The 24672-nt window shown below is 40.5% G+C and overlaps 2 protein-coding genes, 1 long non-coding RNA gene and 4 other non-coding genes across 8 annotated transcripts; 6 read left to right on the top strand and 1 right to left on the bottom strand.

Moving 5' to 3' along the window:
* The first annotated feature begins 4691 nt into the window (after positions 1-4691).
* On the top strand, positions 4692-6199 carry nppc (natriuretic peptide C). The gene is made up of 2 exons (XM_076087265.1): positions 4692-4784; positions 5927-6199. The coding sequence occupies exons 1-2, from the start codon at positions 4692-4694 to the stop codon at positions 6197-6199; spliced, it is 366 nt and encodes a 121-aa protein (XP_075943380.1).
* A 249-nt stretch (positions 6200-6448) lies between these two features.
* Positions 6449-16514, bottom strand: LOC142946678 (uncharacterized). The gene is made up of 3 exons (XR_012953109.1): positions 15496-16514; positions 7808-7879; positions 6449-6577 (listed from the first exon to the last, which is right to left on the bottom strand). It is a non-coding gene; the product is annotated as an uncharacterized LOC142946678 (long non-coding RNA).
* ncl (nucleolin) lies at positions 15632-23752 on the top strand. Of its 2 annotated transcripts, none has more exons than XM_076088135.1 (16): positions 15632-15787; positions 16838-16939; positions 17025-17133; positions 17546-17644; positions 18060-18254; positions 18503-18634; positions 18978-19061; positions 19236-19359; positions 19665-19801; positions 20181-20307; positions 20599-20738; positions 21127-21256; positions 21579-21718; positions 21964-22090; positions 22402-22712; positions 22966-23752. In XM_076088135.1, the coding sequence occupies exons 1-16, from the start codon at positions 15770-15772 to the stop codon at positions 23028-23030; spliced, it is 2040 nt and encodes a 679-aa protein (XP_075944250.1). In that variant the 5' UTR covers positions 15632-15769; the 3' UTR covers positions 23031-23752. The 2 variants fall into 2 exon arrangements, with proteins under 2 accessions (XP_075944250.1, XP_075944251.1); XM_076088136.1 differs by having other exon boundaries at positions 22402-22751.
* On the top strand, positions 17801-17938 carry LOC142947204 (small nucleolar RNA SNORA57). The gene has a single exon (XR_012953296.1). It is a non-coding gene; the product is annotated as a small nucleolar RNA SNORA57 (small nucleolar RNA).
* On the top strand, positions 19914-20051 carry LOC142947205 (small nucleolar RNA SNORA57). Its single transcript, XR_012953297.1, has one exon. It is a non-coding gene; the product is annotated as a small nucleolar RNA SNORA57 (small nucleolar RNA).
* Positions 20844-20981, top strand: LOC142947203 (small nucleolar RNA SNORA57). The gene has a single exon (XR_012953295.1). It is a non-coding gene; the product is annotated as a small nucleolar RNA SNORA57 (small nucleolar RNA).
* Positions 21337-21467, top strand: LOC142947201 (small nucleolar RNA SNORA75). Its single transcript, XR_012953293.1, has one exon. It is a non-coding gene; the product is annotated as a small nucleolar RNA SNORA75 (small nucleolar RNA).
* Positions 23753-24672: the final 920 nt, after the last annotated feature.

The raw sequence follows: 24672 nt of genomic DNA, 5'->3' as shown, positions 1-24672 counted from the left end.
CTCCTGATGATAGCTGACACTGCATCACCCCAGTGCCACAAAAACTGCAAAAGAGCACGGAGACCGTCGTTTTTGGACAGAATCTTGATGATAGGGCAAGCAGGTCTGGAAACTTGCACCTGAACATATCAGACTTTTTCATTTCCCATTGTATCCAACTTCCCCAGTGTCAGAAAGTAGATTAAATGTACAGAGGTATAGTGTGGCGACAGCATATTAGTGTAAGAGCAACTTCCATATGAAGGTTTTTTGCATTGCAAGACACTGATCGGTAACACAAATGTCACAAGTTCAATTCCAAAAACAGCTGTAATTGAAGAAGATACTTAACGTCAATCTACTTGTTCATGTTAATTAAATCTACAGAAAAAACATGTTCAGAACGGGTCAAAGGCTTGGCCTGTGGTGTTGCTGCTTGCTGCTTTCTCGAGAATCTCTCATAAAGACAACTTCACATTCAACAGTGCCCAACACCTTCCATTACATAGTTGCATCACACATCCAAGAACAACAAACAATCAAGTCAGAAACACGGCTGAAATACTGTACACACTGGTTCACGGGAAAAAAAACAGGGGCCAGACTTTAGGCAAGGCAGACACCGTGGACCTGGGCCGTCCAACAGCTATAAATATATCATATTTAGATATGAAAAATATAAAATGGTGCTAATATTTTCACTCATTGTACCCCAAAATATATTACAAAGCCCCCCCTCCCTCCCTCCCTCCCAAAGCACTTATATATACAACTTAACCATATTGTGTACTTCTACTTCACAGGAAAACATTGTGCAAATACATTTACTGATGCTTCACCCCCGCTGCTGAGCGCTGTTTACTTCTTTATTTTATGTTTATTAATATTGAACGTATCACCTGTAAAAACTGCATCAAATTCGACACGGCACTCCCTTAGGACCCAATATAGGGAAGTAGAGATTGAAGTAGATCAGATGAGCTGTTTTGGAGATATGCAAAGACCAGACAGAGATTCCTTGATCCTTGATGATGTGTGTGTGACAACAAACGGGTGAGTCGGTGAAAGTTCCATTGCGGTGTGACGAGTATGTCATGGAAGTAAGGATATATGACTCATGTCAAAGTTCTACATGTTGGTGATGGAGGAAACAGTTGTAACTCTTTTGTTTTCATAAAGCAAAGTGGGTAGCACATGTTTAGTTTAGCTGATTTACTTGCCATTAAGAAGTGATTACCACATTCAGCTGCCCACTCTCTTTAAAACATTTCTCCAGCAGCTTTCATTCGATTTTGGCAGAAAACAATAGCCGTCAAAATCTTTACGGCAGAATCAAAACTAGCATCACATTGATCAGTCAAGTACAATAACATCTCAGGAGGATTTTGGCAAGGAATGAATGAAAATGAAGTGGAGCAAAGCACATTACCCTGAATCTTCCCTGGTGAAGACATGGATCAGGGTTATGCTAAATTGTGCCTCTGTGTTGTGTTAAAGAGGGCACAGCACGGGGAAAAAGGGGATGCATGTTCAGTAAACATTCTCTGAATCATTAAATGCACCTCTAATCTGCTGTTTGACGTGAACCCTTTTGTCCCCACAGACCCAGTTAGTGAACCCAGACATACGCAATTTTGGAAGTTAATTTACCTTACACAATCATTTTGAGTAAAACTCTGCAATATTGTCACATTAGTAAATGCCTGGTTTACATTGTTGCTGATTGATATAACACAATAGTGTTTCCCAGTTCAGATAAGGTTTTTAGTCTGTTGTTGTAGTGTCTGGTTGCTCTTTCCCAGCACGTCCTCTACTTATTCCTGGGCATACAGGAATGAATAGAGGAAGAACTGGGTAGTTGGTATGAGTAATGATAATCACCACGGCTGAGGAGAGGCAGAAGAAAAGAGTGCCAGGCTCTACAACTCAAACTTAATCAGAGAATTACAAGGAAGACGCCACACTGTTTTATTCATGTCTTAGAAGTGCCCTGCAGAAGCACCGAATGCTAAATGCAATGCTGCTGTGAGACTTAAAGAAGAAAATATTACATATGGGTGTGAGACTTTTGCAGATAGATGCTTTTCCCACAATACTACAGACTGAATCCCTTCTGTATATAACTGGGAAAAGCTCTCACAGACAGCTAAAGGACGGGATGCATTATTTGTTTTGACTTTGTTTGTGTGTGTGTGTGTGTGTGTGTGTGTGTGTGTGTGTGTGTGTGTGTGTGTGTGTGTGTGTGTTAGGATGAGAGCAATCCATTTGCCTGACTTTATTTTCTAATTTAAACTAATTTTGGGTTTCAATGCCAAGTGCTGCTACAGACACTTCCACACATTCATCAGATTATGACGACACTTGTCCAAACATCACCCTCGCTACTCAAGTCAATAGAAATCCAACACACGATGTAAGTTTTAATTAAGGCTAGAAGTCTGAGATGAGATAAATGTGGTACATGAAATCAGGGATTTACTGATATCCTTTCATCACATATGTCTAATCTGCTCCACACAGTCTTATTGGGATTTTCATATACTCCTGATCTGCTGTGAATAATGAGGTATCTTTACAAGATGGTATTGATCCAGTAAACATGTGACTATGGGGTATTCACTTTTCGGCACAGCAAATACTGCCACTCTGTGTTCCAAAACAGACGGTGCTGCTTGAGATTGCAGCTCCGCTCTGCTCCACACTGCTCCAGAGTCATTCCACACTGCAAAAAGTAACAGTGTTTACTGACTTTTTTATTTCACCTTAAATGCACATTTATCTTAAACCATTTGAAAACCACCTGTTTGTGGGCTAAATTAGTATAATTCAAGTCATTCTCTTGACACAGATTATTAGTTATTAAAAAAAACAGGTGTAATTTATTTTAACGTGTGTTATTTCTAGATACCTGCATTTTTGAATCAAGCTTTAAACATTGCAAAAAAGTGAAATTATCACATTCCAACTGAAACCAATACATATCACTACATTAGACTATACGCTATAACGTTAAATGCTATTATATAACGTCCGACTCAACACTGTATTAGAAGATGGCTCTTAAAGGTTGTAGCTTATTGGTTCTACTGTGGTAAAAAAAAAAAAAAAGATCTGTACTCTGTTGTTAAATCAAATTGTTTCCTACTTGGTAGTACAAAGATTCATTCCAGAAAAGGTTCTTGATAACCCTGAAATAAAAGCTGGACCCAATATCCCTATATTGTAAAAGAAGTTGTTCAGATTCTTTAAACCACTAAGGGGATCTTAAGCCTTTTGTAGTACATAATCTTTTTCAGAGAGATCATGTAACACTAAAATAATTTAAGAAAGACTGTGATACCACCTCACTATAAAGAGTTGTATTCTGGATATTTATTGTGCAGTAAAGACGGTAGGAAACATATGGGACATTTACAATTATTATATTGTGGACTGACATTGTAGTAGTATTATTATATGGTTCAATTATTTTCCGAGTGCAGCTATAACATCATAACTAATACCTAATTAGAAACCTGATAATAATTAGGTTAATGACCTAATGGAGCCCTAATCAACCTCCTCCGATTGTGTTGGTGACTGTGTGCGGGTTACTGTCGGGACAGATTGACACAGACAAACACACACGTTTTCAGTACAAACAGGCATCATGGTGCCTCAGAGAAGCCTCAGCATGCGTCTGTGGTTCCACTGTGAGTACCTGGTGCAGTGCGACAGGTCTGAATGGCACCCAGATATCTCCAAGATCCACAAAACAAATCCACAGATCTCATATGAACGAATGATAACGTCATTCCCAGCGAGACACATTCGTAATTCCTTCATAATGAGGCTCCTTTTTTAAATGTGAATCATGTCTGTCGTTTGAACCATCAGATCCATTTACCTTTGAATGTACCATGGTGGTAGATGTCATCGCTCTGCATAAAGTCAACTTTCCAGTAACCTCTTTGCGCACAGATAATCTGATACACGATCTGTTTCTTTGTATCACCGCAAAAAAAAAATCGCAAAATCTTTTCTTTGTGATAAATAAATGGGGCACATCTTTTTTATTTTGAATGCCATTTCACTTGTTCAAGATGTGTTCAAGATGTGTGCAAGAAAGTCTTCGAAAATGACACTTGATGATATAATTCCCTGGAATATAAAACATAAATAATAATATATTCTTTTTATTCCCGTGGCAGAATTTTAATTCTCCTGCAATGAAGAAATGTCATCCTCACTCTCACAGTAGAATATTTGACAGAGCGGCTGGCATCTAATGAGTTATTCCTCTGCCAAACTCGCTCTTCAGCTCTTGACGCGCAGTCTTTGAAACTACCTTCGATTTCAGCCGCTGCATCTCAGCCAGAGGTCTGAAAGTAAAGAAAAAAAGAAAAAAAAGGGACATCTCACTTCCTCCATAGCACAGATGACCGGAGCTTTTATCATTACGGCTAATTAAGCCCTGGCATGACGTGCTAAGAGGCAGGTAGAGAAAACAGGGAGTTGGCGAGAAAGGAGGACCATTACGCAGGTTATCATGACATCACCACGGGCTGGCTATAAAGCGGTGAGGACCAATACACAGAGTTAGAGAAGCACTTGAGGAGCTTTGGAGTAAAGGACGGACTGAAGCCTCTTAACAGCTGATTGGTTGCTGCTACCGTCTCTTTTTCTGAACTTCAGCGCAGCGGAATCCTTTAAAGAATACAAGACTCGGCAAAATGAACTTGTCATACTTGGTAGCGTGTGGACTTATGGTCACCCTGCTTTCAGTGAGGATGGGGGCAAAACCTGTATCTCAGACGCAACAGAAGGTAAGAATAAGTCACTTATATTCTTATTGCTGAGAACTAAAGGGTATTTGCTTCGCTCTATCAACCGTTGGGAGCTGAATGCCGCTGCAGGAGTGAGCAGCTGCTCTGTGGTCCAGACGCGCAGGACTGTTGTTTTACGCATCATATTTCATAATTTCGGTCATTTTTAGCAATTCAGCAAAGGCATTTTTTCCACACCCTGAATCTAAAACATTATAGCAAATCGGCTTTATATCACTTTATTGTATAAAGAGACAGCATATTTTATATCAATTGATCCGATATAGACATCATAACTACGGTCTTTTGCTCCCCAACATTTGACATTTAGCATTTAAGCGCCCAATGAAGTAATTTGACAAGACCTCCAAATAAGAAAAAAACGAAGCATTTTAGCAGAAACCATTCAAATTAAAATATGTGGCTTAAGCAATATAAGAAGCTCATTTACATGATTTGGATTTTCATTATCAACTTGGAATTGATGTTTTCTAATTTCTTTGCCAAATTAAACTACACCAATCTCAACGTGTTTATGCGTAAAATAACCATTACGCATAGAATTTGCCTGTAGAATAAAACCGATAATTCATACGTTACCATTTTAAATCAAAGTTTTAGTTATTAACTTCGATGGCACAATTTGGAATGGCTCCAAGTTGATGCCACAGCCTGCCTTCAGAGCAGAGGAGCGGGCTGCAGGCACCTGTCTTATGACTCCTCACTGAAGGCATCAGCAAGGTCTGAAATGCCATTATTGACCTGTCACCTAGTGAAAATGAAAGTGCAGAATCCTAACTACATTGATGGTCTCCTTTGAGTCCTTTGAATTAAATAGCTTTAGCATCTTGTGGATCTATTTGAAAGTTGCTTTTTGATTAGACAGTACCACTATCCAACACAATTAATCCTATAGCGCCATGCGTAAAACATGGCAAACATTATACATGTTCTCTCTTGGCCAATGCACACGGTGTTTGAAAGAGCTTTAATACGCACCACGTTGAGGTTTCCACCCAATTTAAACAGTTGCTCTGCTCAAAGAGGCACCAAGCATGTATTGTTATATGATCAAAAGAATATCTCTTTGCACAAGGCTAAGGGAGACGTGGTTTATTTATTTTTTTCAATCTGTGTTCCAGTCTCTTAAAAGTTTGCTGGGCGAGGAGCTGGCAGAGTTTCTGGAGTCGGAGGAGAGGGAGAGGCGGCTAGACGCTGTGCGCTCTCGGATACGGTTACTGCGAGATTTACGCATGGACACCCGGGCCAGAGGGATGTGGGCTCGTCTCCTTAACGACCAACCTGCACCGAGGAAACACAAATCTGGAAACAAGAAAGGGGGTTCCACGTCACGGAGTGGCTGCTTCGGACACAAGATGGACAGGATAGGAACCATCAGCGGCATGGGTTGCTAGGGTTGGAGCAGCGCTATTATGGTGAGTTGTCTTCAAGTCATGGACCGCCTCACACTTAGATTCACTGCAGCCTAACGACATGGCGTATAAACAGAACCACGAGGACAAAGGGGAATGTATTGGAGTAAGGAGAGAATGAAACAATGAGGGCAAAAAGAAAAACAATCAAGAAAGTGTAATCAAGGGTCCAGTTTATGGAAGGATGGTGTAAGGGGATGTAAAGACAGTAGGAAGAAATAATGGATAATATGAGGACAGAGAGAAGGAAAGCATTTGAGTTATTTTCTCTTTTGTCAATGGTCATCTATGGACTCCATTTAGGTGACAGATGGGAGGTTTTCAATTTCATCAAAGGTCCTTTATGGGTCTTGAGTTTAGCTGCAGAATGGACAGAGCGAAGGGAGAAAGGAAGGAAAGAAAGAAGGAAGGAAGGGAGGGAAAGAGAAAGCAAGCAAGAAAGACAGAACAAACAGAAAAGATGTTCAGGACAGATGTTCTTGACGGTTGTCTCAGCACAGCGTATGCTTTGCGTCCACGGTTAGGCCAGTTTAGAACAAGCATCCAGTCTGAGTGGCAGCCATATCGAGGATAGCAAGTGGAGAGTGATGGCCATGCATGCTTGTATTCCGTCAGGCGATGAATTGACAGTCTTGGCCAAAGGTCAGCTTGATGTAAGAAATCATATTAAACACAACGCATTCTATAACTGTTTGCCATTAACCTCAGCTGCCTGATGGACTTTTCATTGTGAGAATACTTGAGATAATATTAAGAGAACATGATGCCTCAAACTTCTGATGTCATCAAACCTTGTCCTATCGTCTAGCAGTGTTCCCTCCCTGGACAGGAACCCCCTTAAGACAGCAGGAAAGCCCACTTAAACTGATGTCAGCTGATATATGGGAAACAATCCAGTTGGTATATAGAAAGTCCACTCTTGTATTCATGCACATCATCATAAATGATCCCATCTGCTTCATCTAGAAAACAAGTAGCATATATCAAACGAGGAGAGCGAGAAATGGAGGGAAGAGGGGATACAGACAGGCTGACGCACACACATTGTAAACACACGGCACCCTGCGGTGGCCAGGATCTTTCTGGGAAACCCGTTCTCTTTACCCAAGTGATTTTAACAAAAACAACAAAGGGGGCTGTGGTAGTGAATGAAGAAATGAGGAAGCCAGGTGACGCACAATTAGTCCTTAGGCTTAACGCCTTTTTTTGTGGTTGTGACAAACTGTGAAATCCTCATGGGGGAGTGTGATTTTGTGACTAACTTGAGTGAGTGTGTGTGTGTGTGTGTTTCATCAGCTGACACTCCCTCAGTGGGCTGCAGTGTATTGTAAATGTGGAAGTTTGTGTTAGATATGTGTTCATTGAGGTGAAAGTCATGGCAACACTCGACACGTTGAGAGCCATTGAGAGGCAATCGAAATGCTCCCGATCTTCAATCTTACACCTTTAAAAAACTGACAAGTTCATTTGGAGATTCACAGACTGATGAGAAAAGTGAGGGCTACGTTGATGAATACATGGTCGATAAGCACTGCAACTTTGCTGAATAAATGAACTTGTGCAGTTTGCGAATGCTCAGTCTAAACTTACTTCTCCTGTTTCCTCTCTTTCTCTAGATCTCTGGACGATGGGTTGGAAAACAACGGTTCAGTTTGTTCTCACCTGAGGGAGAAAAGAAGAAAAACTCACCAAGTGACAGATTTTCGGTACGAAAGTCAACACGACCAGCATAAACAAAGACTGAGATGACGATGCTACAAAACCCTCATATCAATTTATATATATATATATGATAAATATGCAGGTATATATACATATATACATATGTGTATACCATACAAATGGTCAACTGATGCATACTACAAGACGGCGGACGCTAGTGTAAAAACTACAAACCGCAAAGGCTGTATATTGTTGTTGCTGCTGCTGTACATTCATGTACTTCATCTTTCCCTGCATCAACGTATTTATGTTTTAAAAACTATTTATATGTTTATAAAAAGAGATATTTATAAATATGAGTTTTATTTATGTAACATTTTGAAAATGGATGCAAACTGCAGGTCAATTCTGTTTGTAACTTTTTTCTTTTTGTCTCAAATAGTTGTAAATGTTTTCAAAGATGATAAAAAGAACATTCCATGTGCACTTACATGTATCCTCTCGGGGTTTTATGTTTCAACGAAGTTGGTCAATTCTAGTTACTGAACATTTTCTGCACGGCTTGCAGGCAAAAAAAAAAGCGGTATGTTGGATATGTCTGCTTGGGCTAAGAAAAAAGCTGCTGTATTTTCAGCTTGACCGCCATTTATTTATATGCTGATCAGATCATGAAAAGGTTTCACGAGCAGCGAGTGTACACCAATAGGGGACCTGCTCCTCACAGAGTTGGAGACATATTACCCTTATTAGGTGGCACTTTTAAAGTTGGTGAAGAACAGTCTAAGCTTTTTTAAGCAACGTAAGGTACCATACAGACAAACATTAGAAAAGAAAATTGAAATATGACTTTGTACCATTACATTGCATATTCACACTATGACATATAGTGATTTAGAGTGAGAGCAATAAGGTTAAATTCCAAAATCCATGGGCCAAAGCCTCAAAAGCAGACATGTTCACAATGTCCCCTGTAAAGTAATAGCATCCAATGCAATATGACAGATATCATGGTTGGATTTAGGGGGCAGAGGAGATGAAGAGATTCTTAAAGCAATATGTTTTCAGATGTTGTTGCACTAACTCTTGGGACGTGGATGAAGGTTAAACCTTCACTTTCACAGCTTTATTACGTTTTATGATTATGGTAATTATACCAATCTTTATTTATATGGAATGCATCTTAATAAAGCAGATTTTCCAAAGTGAAAGGCATGAAAAGAAAACAGTAAAGCATACAGATAAAGACATAAATATATGAGATATTCAAAGAAACAAACAAGCAACCCAAGAAAATGAGATGGAAACATTCAAGGGCAAGTCCATAAAAGTGTGTTTGTGAGGAAAACGTGATAATGAATTAGCTATCCAAAGTTTCTGAGACAGGTTGTTCCACAGTCTTGTGGTATAATCACCCAGAAGGGAGATGAGCGCCAGAAAGACCATATCTGTAGGTGCTGATTCTACTACCGAGGGAAGGAGTCAAATGTTGGTGTTGAATGTGTTTCACAGACTTGTTGTATACCACCCTTCATGACAAGTGTAAGCTACTGTGGTCACCTGTGGATCGGAAAAGTTGAACTAGTACAACTCAAGTCAGGGTTGCAAGGCCTGCACACTACTGTAAATGTGTCCATGGTAAACATATATATAGTCCAAATAGTTTTCAGAAAAGCTAATCAAACTTACTTAAACGTGATATACAGAATGCAAAAAGTGATCATGACTTGCACTACTATACTCCCACACTGCAGGGCAGCAGAGGGCCAACGGAAATGAAGAAGAATGAGACACAACTGTTGCACACACCCGTATACGGGTTTTATTCAGTGCAATCTGAAAGACATGTCACTGACAGATAGTTGTACAATGATACTCTGTATAATGGTCAGTACAGAAAACTGTAACACTGAAGGGTAAGTGCTACATTTCCTCTGAAAAACCCAAAGGAAACACACACACCTTAGTCGGTGTTCAAATTGCAGGAACGCTGGTCACAAAAAAACGGATGAAGGGAGCAGTGTGCAAAACATGATAAAAACTGTCAAACACAAATAAAGGGACTACACTGAACTGCTGGATGGTTGACCAGAAACAAATGTGCATTTACCCATAATAAAGAAAATCCCTTCTGAACTAAAATCCTAGGATGCGTCTATCTCAATCCCTGAGCTTTCTATTTGATGTCCCTGCAAAACAGCATAGGCTAACAGTTGCAAGAAAATATCTTTGTTCATTCCTTCAAATCCAGCATAGTTGAAAGACATTAATAAAACGAGTGACAGTAACAAGACTGAAAACAGACGTTGTGTTCAATAGCCAGGTGGAATACATTTCAAACATCTAAAACAGTGCCGGATTTTGTGTTGAATACACACTGAAACATGAGGGAACTGAAATGCTGAAACACATGACTGAGGTTGACTGCATGGTTCCTAAATTCTTTTATCTATACTCTAACCTCAACCAATCTGCCATGAATCAGGGATTGTTTTATTCAGGTAACTATTTTAATTTTTAAAAATATGACATTGTGTATGCTTGTAACGAAATATGTTATTCCAAGCCAAGCTGTATCGGAAAATGAGTGTCACATTATGAGCGGACTGTCAAACAAGTCCAGTATATATGTTGCTGTGGATGTGCTGTTATTGTCACTGCAGTTAGTGCATGAGATATGACAGAGATGGGGAATGAAATGCAACAAAGGTCCAGCTGGACACAAACCATGGTCCACAGCCTAACCCCTAGGCCACCAGGAAACCCTGCATTTTATTACATCTTTACTCGTCTTTTTAACATTTACGTTAACACAAAAAACATTAATCATCACCAAATTTTATTTAACGCCTTTTTAAGCTGTAAACAATGTTTCAGACTAGTGGTTTATATGAACAACTGCTGTGAATATACAAAGAATAGACACTGAAAATGTATCGCTAAATTAAATGAAACTGTTGTAAGGACATTGTTGACCGGAATATAGGCCTCCTGGACTCCGCATCCCACAGACTTTTTCTAGCCTCATTGTTTGACCGATATACTCCTGCTAGAATCAACAGAGCCATGTAGGCTTGGAGGTCTGGTCCAATGCTCTCCACGTGTCCACAAACACACACCTCCCCTCCAGGTTTGTCATGTACTGGACATGACAACGATATGCAACATCTCATGTGGATGACATCAAGTTTGGTGTCAAGCCGGACTTGACGTCATCCACATGAGATGTTGCATATCGTGTTGGCCCTGGCGTCATCCTTATTATGTTTTCAATTCTCTCTCTGCCTCCTCTGTCCTGGGAGGATGAATACCAGAGCAAGACTGGAATGTCACCTGAGGTGCCTGTTCCTCTGGTGCCACTTCCTCGCCATCTGTTGACTGGTCAGTCTCATAATAGTCCAGATCGAAATCAGGATCAATGTTGTCTTCAATTTCTGAGACATCTTCCTCTATCTCCGGTTCAATCGCTTCATCTGGTTCAAAAATTAGGTCCAGAGCCTCTCTGACAGAAAATCGCCTCATCAGTGGCCTACTCATTGTGCTCACAGAGTAAAATGAGAGCACGGCACAGATAAAGGTTTATTTAGTGCAGGGGTGTCCAAACTTTTTTCATAGAGGTCCAGATTTGATAATGTGAAAATGCCCAAGGGCCAACAGTCCCTGCTGACATTATTTTAAACAATACAAGTAGCCTTGTAGATAAAACGGGGATGAATTTATATCATTGTATAAAGAGAGTGACATGAGAAGATCAATCTCATGTCTGTAAGTTAAATCAGCTATAATCACTATTTTAAAGTGATTAGTGACTCGTCTAAAACATTTAAAAAAGGAATAACTTCAATAGAATCATTCTATACACTGTAGCTTATTTACATTCCATTAGAATGTAAAGAAGCTACATTCTGATACAATGTAACTTCTTTACATTCTATTAGAATGTAAAGAAGTTACATTCTGATACAATGTAACTTCTTTACATTCTATTAGAATGAAAATAAGCTACATTCTGATACAATGTAACTTCTTTACATTCTATTAGAATGTAAAGAAGTTACATTGTTGCCTTTTATTTTATTTTCTTCCCACAAGAATGTAATTTTGTCAGGTTGATAAAAAAATATCACTTTACTTCCTGACATTGTTATTTTACCACAGGGGTGTCCAAACTTCTTTCAAAGAGGGCCAGATTTGATAATGTGAAAATGCCTAAGGGTCAACAGTCCCTGCTGACATTATTTTAAACAATACAAGTAGCCTATACATACATTGTTATTTAATCATTTTATTTTCAATGACAGCAAATAGCAACGTAACCAAATGTAAGCATTCATGTGTGAACAAATCTCAACAACTATTCTGCCTTTCTTTCACATCTTGAAAGTCAGATAACACAAAGAACAAGCCATCTAAAAGCTAATTACATAGAAACCGATTAATATTCTCACCTCAAGACAATCTTAAATATGACTTAGTGAGGGTGATGAAAAGTTGTCTCACATTTAAGTTCAACACACATGAAACAGGCTAACGAAAAAAATCAAAGTTGTCTCTTAGTATCTGATGATAGCTCTTCAGTGTTACGAGCCAGGCAAACATTAGCAAACTCGGTCTTCTTCTCGGGGCAATTATGTTTTCTGCTATTTTCATAACACAGTCTTTGATAAACTCACCTTCCGTAAAAGGTTTGTCATGTTTAGCAATTACCATGGCCACTTGGTAGCTTACTTTGATGATGTTTTCATGTGAAAAGGACCGCTGCTGTGTGGCCACGTTATCTTGGAGTTGCTTCACTTTTCTAGCACGGTCGCTCTCTGATAGCTTGTTGTAGCATTAGCATGTTTGGTCTCGTAGTGTCTCTTTACATTATATTCCTTAAACAAGGCAACAGTCTCATGACTAATTAGGCAGACACAGTTGTTTTGGTTTTCGGTGAAAAAAACATTGCGATCTCCACCTCTCCTGGAAGCGGCGGCCCTCATTATCGACTTTCCTTTTTCTACTTGCCGTAACATGACAGTTCAAGGGTCAGAGCCAATTTCAAACAGCCAGACAGTTACAGAGTGGTGCTGCCACCATGAGGTAAAAAGAGGAATTGCATGTTGAATTTGTATGATTTATTCATTCCGTTTTGACTGTGCTGGCGGGCCATAAATAATGCATTTTAAGACAGAAGGCGCGGGCCATATACAATCTGACCTCGGGCCGTGATTGGCCCGCGGGCCGGACTTTGGACATGCCTGATTTAGGGGGAAGTGAGAAGATATGAAACATTGTTTAGTCTGGAAGGTGTGGTTCACGTGGGGGGATGGGCACATAAACGCGGTATAGAGATGGGTTCCCATAACAAACATCAGATTTTTTGTTTGAAGTTTGAAATGTGTACAACTTTATATATGTTGCTGTGAACAGGTGTTTACACAGGTGTGTGTGTGTGGGGGGGGGGGGAGGAGGGGTGGTTGTGGGTGTGTATGGGGCTGTTTTCCATCTGATGAATGGACATAATCTAGTGTTTCCCATTCATTTCCTATGGCGGTCAATTTTGACCGGGAACAAAGTTGACTAAACCACTGAAAATTCAATAAAAGTGGTGATCAGCAATTTGATATGTTCAAATGCCTAGTGTGGAGGATATCATGAGGCCTTGAGGTAATCAGATGTAAAACACAATATTTATGATCGATTATTAAAGTTGTAAATCGGTCAGATTTGACCCGAACACGACAGGAGGGTTAAACCAATTGACTATGGGCGAGTTGTAAGCAGTCAGTTGATTATAATGCAGAGCAGGGAACAAGAGATAAGAAACACAGAATACACTTTTGCTAAACACAAATGTCTGAAAAGTGTCAGAGAGCAATGTATGTTGTTAGACAGGTAAGGTAACAAACAGTTATTAAGGTTTTCTAAGCTTGCGATGCTGTTCACCAGAGTCCGGATCAGTGACAAGTAATCATTGTTAAGTGTTTTGTAGAAGTAAAAAAGTCTACAAAACAATCTACTATAAAAGACAACACTCCAGGTGATTTTCCCTCAGAAAAATGTGTGCAAAAAAATAAAAAGAGTTAAAATGTCTTTTCAGTTAAAAAAAAGATGAAAGCCAATGAATGAATAAATAAAATGAAACAAAGGAGTTGTATAACCCCCCACTAATGAAATTATGGGTATATCTTTATTTAACTGTGAGACATTAAGCTGGAATGGAAAGGGTTTTTTCACGCACCGCTCTGTGAAATAAGTGAGGGATTTAAAACGCAATGCTGCCTCTGTGTGGTGTTGAGGGTTAATTACTCAAATGTGCTGTTGGTGTCCCCTGGGAATCAGTTGAGTTTCAGATGCTGTTGGCCACATCATGTAGTACACATATATAGTGCTTCAAAGGAAGACCGTGTGGTATCATCAAAGGTTCTAGAACAGCTAAGGGTCTTGTGGTGAGATGTTTTTTCATCTGCCATGGTCAAGAGTGAACTTTCAATATTTACATTGAAGCCCATATATACTCTAGAAAGATGAGAAGTCCTTCAAGAGCTCAAATAGAAATGTGAACATCTTCAATTCCATGATAACTTGGCAAACTCCATCTGCTGGAGAAGATTGAGGGGTACATTCAAAAGCTGCAACTAAACAGACTTAATGTTGTTTTGTCAACTAGGCCTACTTCAATGTTTCTCCTTCCTTATTATTCTTGACTGATATCAGACATAATTCTTTATTTATCATTATTATAATTCTAATAATAATGATGATCTTTTGCTGGACTATAAGCGTTAATACCACAAATTAATAGCCCTACATTTGAAATATACTTCTTATTACCTTGACTTTTATAAAAAATTTTAAAGTACTCAAACTAGCAAAAGCAGAAGTACTCCTTACGGACATCATACAGGCTGTTTCCATTTCTGATGCATTAATGAGGCAGATGTCATTGTTGATCGTGGTCGAGCTGGGACTATTCAACCTACATTATACAGTTAAGTAGTTTAGGCTAACCTTTAACAATACATCATATGTAATGATAGGTGAAATCTTAATCTGCAAAGCAACTGGTAACTATTCAAATCAATGTAGTAGAGCAAGTTAATCTCCTGTTGAATAAACTAACCTTACTTGACAAGAAGCAAACCTATACAGCATGCCATACAGCAGCATAAAATGGAAGTACTCGAGTATTAGGCTGGGCTACCTCAAATTGGTAAAGTAGCCCAACGTTATCTGAGTAAATGAAGTTGCGAGTAAACTGCTCGATGCAACTGGTGCTCCGCATGGTGTGCTCCATGTGGTTGATCAATGATGGCAACTGGCCCAGACCACGTGGCTCACATAAACAGCTGCGTGGGACATACAGATGCTCTGTACTGTGTGGCCCACACAGTACAGGCCATACAACATATTTACCTGTACCATTTATGAAATAGTCGACCATTTATTTCTCTAAACATTTAAAGTTAATAAAGTTAATACCTTTATACTGTATCCCTTTAAATTCAGCGTGACATATGCCTACTGTCTTCAGAGACAAACATTACTTTATAGATGCTTTAGCAACAACACATTACCAAAGTAGTTGTTTAGGTAGTTCAGGTATGTATTCATAGGTACCGATAAAAATGGTTTACCTCTGTGTTAATACATTTTGTGGGCTGTCTGTGGAGGCGATGCGCGGGCACGATGCAAATGCTCTACCCGTTGATTGGTGGAAACAGTCATGTGATCAGGTCGCCGCGAACGCGCAGAGCAGGAGAGTAACGAGCGCGGCTTCCACTTCTCTGTCTTTCCTGCCCAATGTCCCACCGAGTAGGCTGAGCCACGTGTATGCGTTAGCAATTTCGTTACTTGTCTCTAAACGTCCAGTTCTTTGTGTTTCACTGAAACACTCGACAGCGCAGCGCCATGGTGAAATTAGCGAAGGTAAGACCAAGTGGCGCATATTTGACTGTTTAAAGTGTTTGCATTTGTGGTCGAAAGCTCTGTTGTTACGCGTGAGGCCTTTGCGAATAAGTTGCTGCGTTTGTGTGAAAAACGGAAACGACACCGGGGGGAAATGTCTCGCTGGTATTGCATTATATCGAGTAATTACACAGTTAATGAAAGATTATGTTTGGTCTAAAATGCACGGTGAAATTGAAAGCGATCTAAACATTTCATCTAGTCCGAGATCGGCCATGTTTGTACCCATCTTTTGGTTTTGTGGCCTTGCCTGCTAACGGTTAACGCTACCGAGTACTCAAAATGGCATTCATGCGCGGTCTCAATTTTAAGCATAGATTTTAAGAGATTCATAGAATACGTATTTAATGTTAGGAAGTAAATGCTGGGTAACTAATATCAACATTTACTAATTATTTGAAGATGCGAAATATATGTACTGAGCTAGCTAACGTGTAGTGAATTAGCGCTAGCGTGTTGTTTTAATAATCCAAATGCAGAGCCGTAGCGTAGCGCAAGTTTATTTCCTTCGACTTGTCGGCACGACGGCTAACTTGTGGTTCACCTTGCTTTAGTTAACATAAATCGTTTGAATTTACGTGTATTGCCTTTCCTCGTGCAGACGGTTTTCTTTATCTGCTCAGCATGTGCTTAAGAGCCCGTCTCGAAAAGGCAGAATTAGCCAACATGCTAGCAGCCCGACCTCCTGAGCTCCACGTGGGTTGTGCGCCTGCTCGGTGTGACACACGAGGTGGGGGAAAAAAACTCGAAACCGAGAGAACCAGATTACCGCTCAGACATGTGGCGATTACTAAACACGGCACATGTTTTACCCACGCGGATCATTTTTACAGTGATTTAAATAATTAGTTTTCGCGTTAACTTTGTAACCGATGGTGGAAACCCCCAATGTTACTCAGCACGCGGAGACCGGATATACGGGGTTTTGTCTTGCGCTAAATCTGTGATTTGTCTAGTACAATCAAATTTATGAATTGTTTTTTATGTCGATTATTTTCCCTCTTGTTTCAGGCAGCCAACAAGCAGGCAACTCAGAAGAAGAAAGCCCCCCCACCCCCCAAAGAAGTGGAGGAGGAATCTAGTGAAGAGGAGAGCAGTGAGGGGGAGGAAGAGGTACATTTAATCATGTAATATTCTTTACCGGAATGTAAAGTAATAAAAAAATGTAGATTTCATAAATATGTTTTCTTTATTCCAGACTCCGCCCCCTAAATCGGTAAAGAAAGCAACACCAGCGAAAGCTACCCCAGTTGTTAAAAATGGTGCTGCCGCCAAAAAAGCAGAAAGTGATGCGGAGGATGATTCAGGTAAGCATCAGAATTCAACACACAGTTTGGGATGTTTAGAGATTTAAAAAATAAAATAAAAAATCACAACAAGGTCCATTAAGTAGGTGTTCTGGCACTTTGATTGTACAATATTCATCAGAAGCAGCCTGTATGCGTCACACGAGTCGGCTGGAATTTTCCAGCTTATAGAAACTAAAATAAATAAAAGATATAAATCAACATTTTGGGTGAGATAATGTATTTGTGTGGACTGTCTAAATGTTGGTTTGCAAAAATCTCCACTTATTGTTAATGATGGGTAGTTACAATCTCATAATAAAGTTAACAGGAATTAATACTCAATTAATTCCAGTGAAAACGACAATGATATCATGTCTGTACAGAGTATTGGGCAACTCTCTGAGCACTGTTATGCTTTGTTGACCAACAGAGTCTGAAGAGGAAGCCCCACCACCAAAAAAGACCCCTGCAAAGGGTAAACCCAAGGCAGCTGCTGCAAAGGCAGAGGAGTCTGATGATGAGGAAGATGGTAGGACCTTAAATGTTGTATTGCTGGTGTTCTTTGTAAGACTTGTTTATTTGTAATGACTTGTTTTCTGAAGCTAAATCTTAATGTACCAGTTCATCATATAATTGGGTTGAATAATTACATTTGGTATACTAAATATTATATATTGTACCACACCCTCCATTTCTTGACACGCATGTGGTTGCTCAGTGCCCGTGAGTGTAATGTACGGAGGAACAATAAATGCAGTGCTATGTCTTCGGTACCGGTGTGTGTTATCGTCTGCCGGTTCTATCCTCAATCGCTGTAACATTCTGGCCTTTTGTGGCTTTTGGTGGAATTTAAAGGGAGATTGTCTCTGTAGATTAAAAAAAATATTATTTACCAGGCTTGTCCCTTTTTTTGTGAAAATTCATGATTCTTGTGTGTTGTCTAGATGAGTCTGAAGAAGAGGCCCCACCACCCAAGAAAGGAGCTAAACCTGCTGCCAAGGCCCCAGTGAAGGCTAAACCTGCAGAGTCCTCTGATGAAGATGAGTCCGAAGAAGAGGCCCCACCTCCCAAGAAGGCCGCACCAGCCAAAAAAGCTGGAAAGGCTGCCAAGGAGGAGTCTGAAGACGATGAAGAAGATGGTTAGAAAACCCTTTTAAATCCCTTCCTTATTTTGAGTTTATCTGAATTGTTAGAGGTAATAAGTCAGTGTGGACTTCCTGACTTGTGTACTGCAGTCATTAGAGAATATATGATGATCAACAAGGGACTTAATACTGATTTTGTATGATGTCACCTTTATTATGAATCTGATGTTGGCAGGTGGTCAGTGGTTGAATTTGGTCCCATTGACTCTGATAATAACTCAACAATGCTTGTGCTTCTCCAGAGTCTGAGGAAGAGATGGACACCACTCCCGCTCCAGCAAAGGCAAAGAAAGCAGGCATGGTCAAGGCCAAGGAAGACTCTGAGGAGGAAGAAGATGATGACGACGATGACGAGGATGATGAGGAAGATGATGGTGAGTTTTGGTGACGAAAAAGTGGTTCGCCTGCCAAATTTTGGCCCCATCATTCTAAATGACACTCAATTTAATACACAAGTCAATCCCCAGAGTATCATCTGTTTGAAGGCGCATTTATAGTTTTATTTAATTTTTAAATAAAGTAAATTACACCATGAAAAGATGCCATATTGATGAAGGCAACTAGAAACGGATACTAGTGTTTTTCAACTAGTTAACTGAAGCATGTTAAACGTGCCTTTAGTACGGTTTAACCCAATGTGTCTGTTCTGGACTTTATTCCTTTGTTTTGGCGTAATCGATGTCTGAATTCAACATTTTGCAACACTTGTGTCTTCAGATGCCCTAGCGACGCCTGCAAAGAGGAAGGCAGAGGGCAAGAAGGACACACCTGCTGCCAAGAAAGCAAAGGCAGAGGGCGAAGGTAGGAATGAAGCACTGACCCGTCAATCAAATGTAACATTTCATCATGATGATCAACAAGGGACTTAATTCTGATGTCTGATGTCGCCTTCATTATTCTGAATCCGTCTGGCGTAATTGCTACTGTTCAATGCAAAATATGAAACTTGATTGTAATTTCTCTCTCATTTATTAGGGTTCTCTCTGTTTGTTGGAAACTTGAACTCCAACAAAGACTTTGATGAAATCAAAGAAGCCCTGAGGAAATTCTTCACCAAGAACAGCCTTGAGGTCGCTGATGTCCGGTTGGGTGGATCCAAGTAAGCGATCAATGAAACAATAGATCATCAGTACTTGTTTGTAATGCACAGAGGTGTGTTTGTGGAATATCTAAACTCAGGGTTTAGTTAAATTGAGTGCTTACATATTCTCAAGTTATGTGATTGTAAATTGAATACCCTAGTGTTTTTTGCCTTCTGGTAGATTTTCTTTTCATATTGCAGACTTTGATATATTCTCAAACTGAAATCTTTGTGTCGATGCAACACAATACATTGTTTTAAACATTGCTTTCATCTCTTTTCTGTCTAATGACTAATGGCTCTTGCATGACTTGCTTCAACAGGAAATTTGGTTATGTGGAATTTTCATGTGAGGAGGACATTCAGAAGGCACTGGAGCTCAACGGCAAGAAGGTCATGGGTCAGGAGTTGAAGTTGGACCGGGCCCGAAGCAAGGACAGCTCACAGGAGGGCAAGAAAGGTAAAACAAGCGGCTTTCATCTGCCGGTGTATGTATAGGAAAGTCAAACTGGGATGTTTCCAGGCAGTCAACTTGAGAAATTTCTACATTTACACACAAATTGTCACAAGCACCTCCATTTCTTGACACGCATGTGGTTGCTCAGTACTCGTGAGTGTAATGTACGGAGGAAAAATAAATGCAGTGCTATGTCTTCGGTACTGGTGTGTGTTATCGTCTGCCGGTTCTATCCTCAATCGCTGTAACATTCTTACATTTACCTTGAACATCCAAATTGTGTATTCTATCAAGACAAGTCTGAACTTTGGGGAATTAATAATTTTTCAGAATATTGAGAGGAAGCCGGCCCTAATACTGACATTGCCATTTGTTCCCACAGAGAGGGATGCACGGACGCTGTTTGTGAAGAACCTTCCCTTCTCCGCTACCGTCGAGGACTTGAAGGAAGTCTTTGAAGATGCCGTCGACGTCAGGTTACCTCCAGGCCAGAACGGTTCAAATAGAGGGTAAGAAGAAGCCAGCTGTTAGTAAATGTTAGTCTAGACGATGTTGCTAGGGAGAATATATAAGGAACACAAAGCTCCTTGTGAGTCCTAGAAGCTAACCTTCTATGCGCATCCAAACTGTGATGGAAACAGACTTACCCATATCATCACAATTACAAAGGCATCGCCATTTTGAAGCATCAACGTGTCTGGCTTTTGTTTTCCAGTACGCAAACCTGCCATTCATGACCAGCACTCGGTATGTCTCCTTATCGTGTTCTAGAGAAGTCATTTATTTTTCCCTTTTGACAGCATTGCCTACATCGAGTTCAAATCTGAGGCTGAAGCCGAGAAGATGCTGGAGGAGGCTCAGGGAGCTGACGTACAGGGGAGGTCCATCATGGTCGACTATGTTGGAGATAAGAGCCAGAAAGGGGGAGCCGCGGGACCAGGTAAGCTCCTTAGACACCGTGTAAAGCTATGTATGAACATATCATTGGGATGAATAATTCCATTTAGTATACTACCTGTTGCATTCTAAGAATATTGTACCACACCCTCCATTTCTTGACACGCATGTGGTTGCTCAGTGCCCGTGAGTGTAATGTACGGAGGAACAATAAATGCAGTGCTATGTCTTCGGTACCGGTGTGTGTTATCGTCTGCCGGTTCTATCCTCAATCGCTGTAACATTCTGGCCTTTTTGTGGAATTTAAAGAGATTATGCAATACTTGCTGTGATTAGAGCTGCATGTTTGTAGTAGGGAATCAGAAGCAAAGCCTGAATTAAGTGTTTCGTATTCATCTCACTGGTCTCCTGTCCTCTTCCTGTCCCTGTAGCGGCAGCAGCAGCCAGCAAAACACTGGTGGTGAATAATCTCTCCTTCACTGCCACAGAGGAGGCTCTACAAGCCACATTTGAGAAGGCCGTCTCTATTAGGATTCCACAGAGAGATGGCAGACCTAAAGGGTGAGTGTTTGTAATGTGTGCAAGGAGGGTTTTCCATCTTAGGACGGTCACTTTTCATCTCTAGAATCTCAAACTGCGGCACCTTCTCATGAGCTCCTCTTAATCTTACCCGTGATTTTGTATGGATTCGCACGAGAAGCAGAGTCAATGTACAGTGAGAACAGGCTCACCCTCTAATCGGGGTGTTTCTTATGTCTATTGTGCAACAAGTAGAATTTAGGAATCGGATTACGCTGCCATTTTCTTTTAGAGCAGTGTGGTCATATTGCAACACCCAGTCTGGTGTGTTTACTCTCTCCTAATAGCATGCGTCTTTTCTTAGTTTTGCTTTTGTAGAGTTTGAGACTACAGAGGATGCAAAGGACGCTCTGGACAACCTCAACAACACAGATATTGAAGGGCGGTCGATCCGACTGGAGTACAGTCAGAACAGTGGCAGAGACGGTGGCAGAGGAAACTCAGGTAGGTCTGCAGATGTTACCATGTGCATCTGAACTGTGGTCTGTGTTGGGATATCCTAAAAAGAAACGGGTGTGTCAACATGAACCTATGAAATTCTGTGACAGTCGAGTCCTGATCTGGTCTTCTTCCCATGAGACTTAAGCTTGATGAAGGATTTTTATTTGTCCAGATTATGATCATTGTGGATCAAATCTTAAAGGTTCATGAAAGCCGTAGTTTTAATGATATCCTCTCTTTGCAACCAGGTCCAACAAAAACCCTCTTCGTCAAGGGTCTCTCTGAGGACACAACAGATCATACCCTCAAGGATGCGTTCGAGGGCGCCGCAGCAGCCAGAATAGTCACAGACAGAGAAACGGGGTCATCAAAAGGGTGAGTTTGGAGAATTGTAAATACTCCCTCTAGCCATTCGCTCTCCTCGTGAGGGAGAGTGGATTCGCATGAGAAGTAGAGTAAATAAGTTTAACCGGCAGCTACCTCAGAGAATGTTGCCCATGTCTGATGTGAACAATCAACACAATCATGTGCCTGATTGGAACTCAAAGTATTGTGAAAAACTATCCTAGATTTAAACCATCACTTTGTTTCATGTCAACATTTTAGCTATGTTGGTCAGAAATCTTTTTTTTAATAGTTTACATGTTGAAGTATAACGAAGCCCGATCCTTCTGCCTCCCCTGCAGCTTTGGCTTTGTGGACTTTCACAATGAGGATGACTGCAAGGCAGCCAAGGAGGCGATGGAGGAGGGCGAGATCGATGGCAGGAAGGTGACCCTGGACTACGCCAAGCCCAAGGGTGAAGGCGGCTTCCGCGGAGGTCGCGGCGGTGGTGGATTTGGCGGCGGCGGCCGTGGCGGCAGAGGAGGTTTTGGAGGTCGCGGTGGTGGCGGCGGCAGCTTCGGCGGAGGTTTCGGCGGGCGCGGCGGCGGCAGAGGAAGAGGAGGCCCCCGTGGAGGTGGAGGTGGACGTGGACGCGGTGGCGGTGGCTTCGGAGGTAAAAGCTATTGAATCAAAGGACACCAGCTACTGTTTGGTCAGTTGCTAAATTATATCATCTTAAATTTCATTGTTTTCATAATCGATACTGTAACAAAAGTTAAGAAGGTGTTAATCAACTTAAATGTTTATAAAAAAAAATTGCTTTTTTTTTTGCAAACTTTTTCCCTTCAGGGTCAAAGCAGAACGTTGTGAATATGTTGAGTTGAAGATGCCGAACAGTAAACTAAGTTTCCCTTTTGTCATTCCAGGTGGAAGAGGTGGCGGTGGATTTGGAGCCAAACCCCAGGGGAAGAAGATTAAGTTTGATGACTAAATCGTCTGTTTTACTTTTTTGAATGGACTCTGGTTTCATCACTTTTCAGAGCTTTTGGACATTCCAGAAAGCGTCATTGATATATATTTAACTGTTAATGGGCATTTTAGCCCTTTATTTAGACCCTCAAACCTTCCCCACCCGTGTGTGCCAGAATGGTACTTTTGACCTTCTCAGCTCGAGAGCTTTGTGTGAGTACTGAATGTCCCGAATGCAAACCTGCACCTCTCGCCCTCATTAGCTTACTTGTTTTTCCGAAGGAGTAAAATGGAACGGGTCTGGCAAACGAGTTTGCTGTGAAAAATACGCTTGTCTTTGTCAGATACATTGTGTAAATTTAAACAGTTTGTATGATTTCATTTTACCTTTTGTAAAAAAAAAACAAAAAACGAAAGATTCACTTGTATCCATATGTTTTGTTTTTATTTCGTCATTTAGTTTGCTTTAGTTGCCAAGTTTTACTGTAATGTGCAAAGCAGATTTTGATAGCAGATTTGAGTCAGTGGTCAAGAGTTGGGTGTTAAGAAAATGACAAAGATGTTCTGTCATGTTTGTTTGGTGGGGCACAGTCAGTGTCTGAGTCAGAGGATGAAAAACCTCTCGTCTATGTAACATAAAATATTTGTAGTGCATTGACTAATTTTTTATTTTTTTCCCCCCCATTTGAGAATCTCCAGATTTTCACGTGATTAAATAAAACCTTGTAGGTGGTGATTTTTAAACGCCTGTCCTCATTGCACCTCTGAAGCATTGAATAAGTATGAGCTTTAAACACCTGTGAATGTGGATGCTTCTACAGCCAATGCAATGCAACATAACATCACTGCAATAAATTCTAGTTTGAAGACTTATCAACCTGTTGTTTCAACTCCAAATTCTGGAGACTGATTTATGGTGCTGTTAAATTGTATTGCATTATGTTGAACGGTGTTTATAAAGATGTTCGCTGAAATGATTAAGATGGGGTTATAATGAGCCTAAAATACTACAACAATGACAGCTGAAATGTAACCTCTAGTGTTGGCTGTGATTCGTTAATGATGAGGCATCACTTTATATTGACTGGGAGGACAGCTCCCACTAGTTTCCACAAGGTGGCAGTGTCTGTTAGGTATCCTTCATTTGTCATGATTTCAGACGATCAGAGTTCTCTACATGGAACACTGCACACTATATGTGTATGCGTGAGTATATGTATGCAAGTGAGGCCAAATGTTCATGTCCTACAACTTTTTGAGGACTTCAAATTACTTACTGTAAATTCTGGTGGTTAGTAGCTCGTAGCTGGAAACAAAAGTTAAAGTGCATGAGTTTGAGAATCTTTAGAAACTAAATTTTTTTTTTTTAACCCTCAGTGCTTCTGTGATACCACAGAGCGTGCTATAAAACCTCAGTATGATTTTACATTTTGGTAGTTTAGGGGTGAGTTTCCAAAGCAGATCAAAATCTGCTTTATTGGTTGAGTATCCTGAGGAATAAAACACATTTAACTGCAGTTTCTATAGCTGCCAGTATGCTTGCACAGTGCTGAGAACGTATCCAGAGGGAGATGGATGCACATAGACCGACGACAAATTTAAACAATCGCAGCATATATGTACTGGCAAGTGGGTGAAAAAGATGTATATATTCTCAATGTGCA

Source organism: Anarhichas minor, unplaced genomic scaffold (genome assembly GCF_050575085.1).
Source record: "Anarhichas minor isolate MPS153535 unplaced genomic scaffold, ASM5057508v1 ptg000010l, whole genome shotgun sequence".
Lineage (NCBI taxonomy): Eukaryota > Metazoa > Chordata > Actinopteri > Perciformes > Anarhichadidae > Anarhichas > Anarhichas minor.
Note: the sequence above shows the minus strand (reverse complement) of the source record. Positions and strands in the feature narration are given on the sequence as shown.

What these genes read in the sequence shown, in the direction of transcription:
- nppc (XM_076087265.1), top strand. Translation starts at nt 4,692, where the DNA reads ATGAACTTGTCATACTTGGTAGCGTGTGGACTTATGGTCACCCTGCTT. An exon ending in TATCTCAGACGCAACAGAAG is followed by an intron (nt 4,785 to 5,926) that starts GTAAGAATAAGT and finishes TCTGTGTTCCAG; the next exon opens with TCTCTTAAAAGTTTGCTGGG.
- ncl (XM_076088135.1), top strand. An exon ending in TGATGCGGAGGATGATTCAG is followed by an intron (nt 17,134 to 17,545) that starts GTAAGCATCAGA and finishes GTTGACCAACAG; the next exon opens with AGTCTGAAGAGGAAGCCCCA. An exon ending in CGGTGGCGGTGGCTTCGGAG is followed by an intron (nt 22,713 to 22,965) that starts GTAAAAGCTATT and finishes TTGTCATTCCAG; the next exon opens with GTGGAAGAGGTGGCGGTGGA.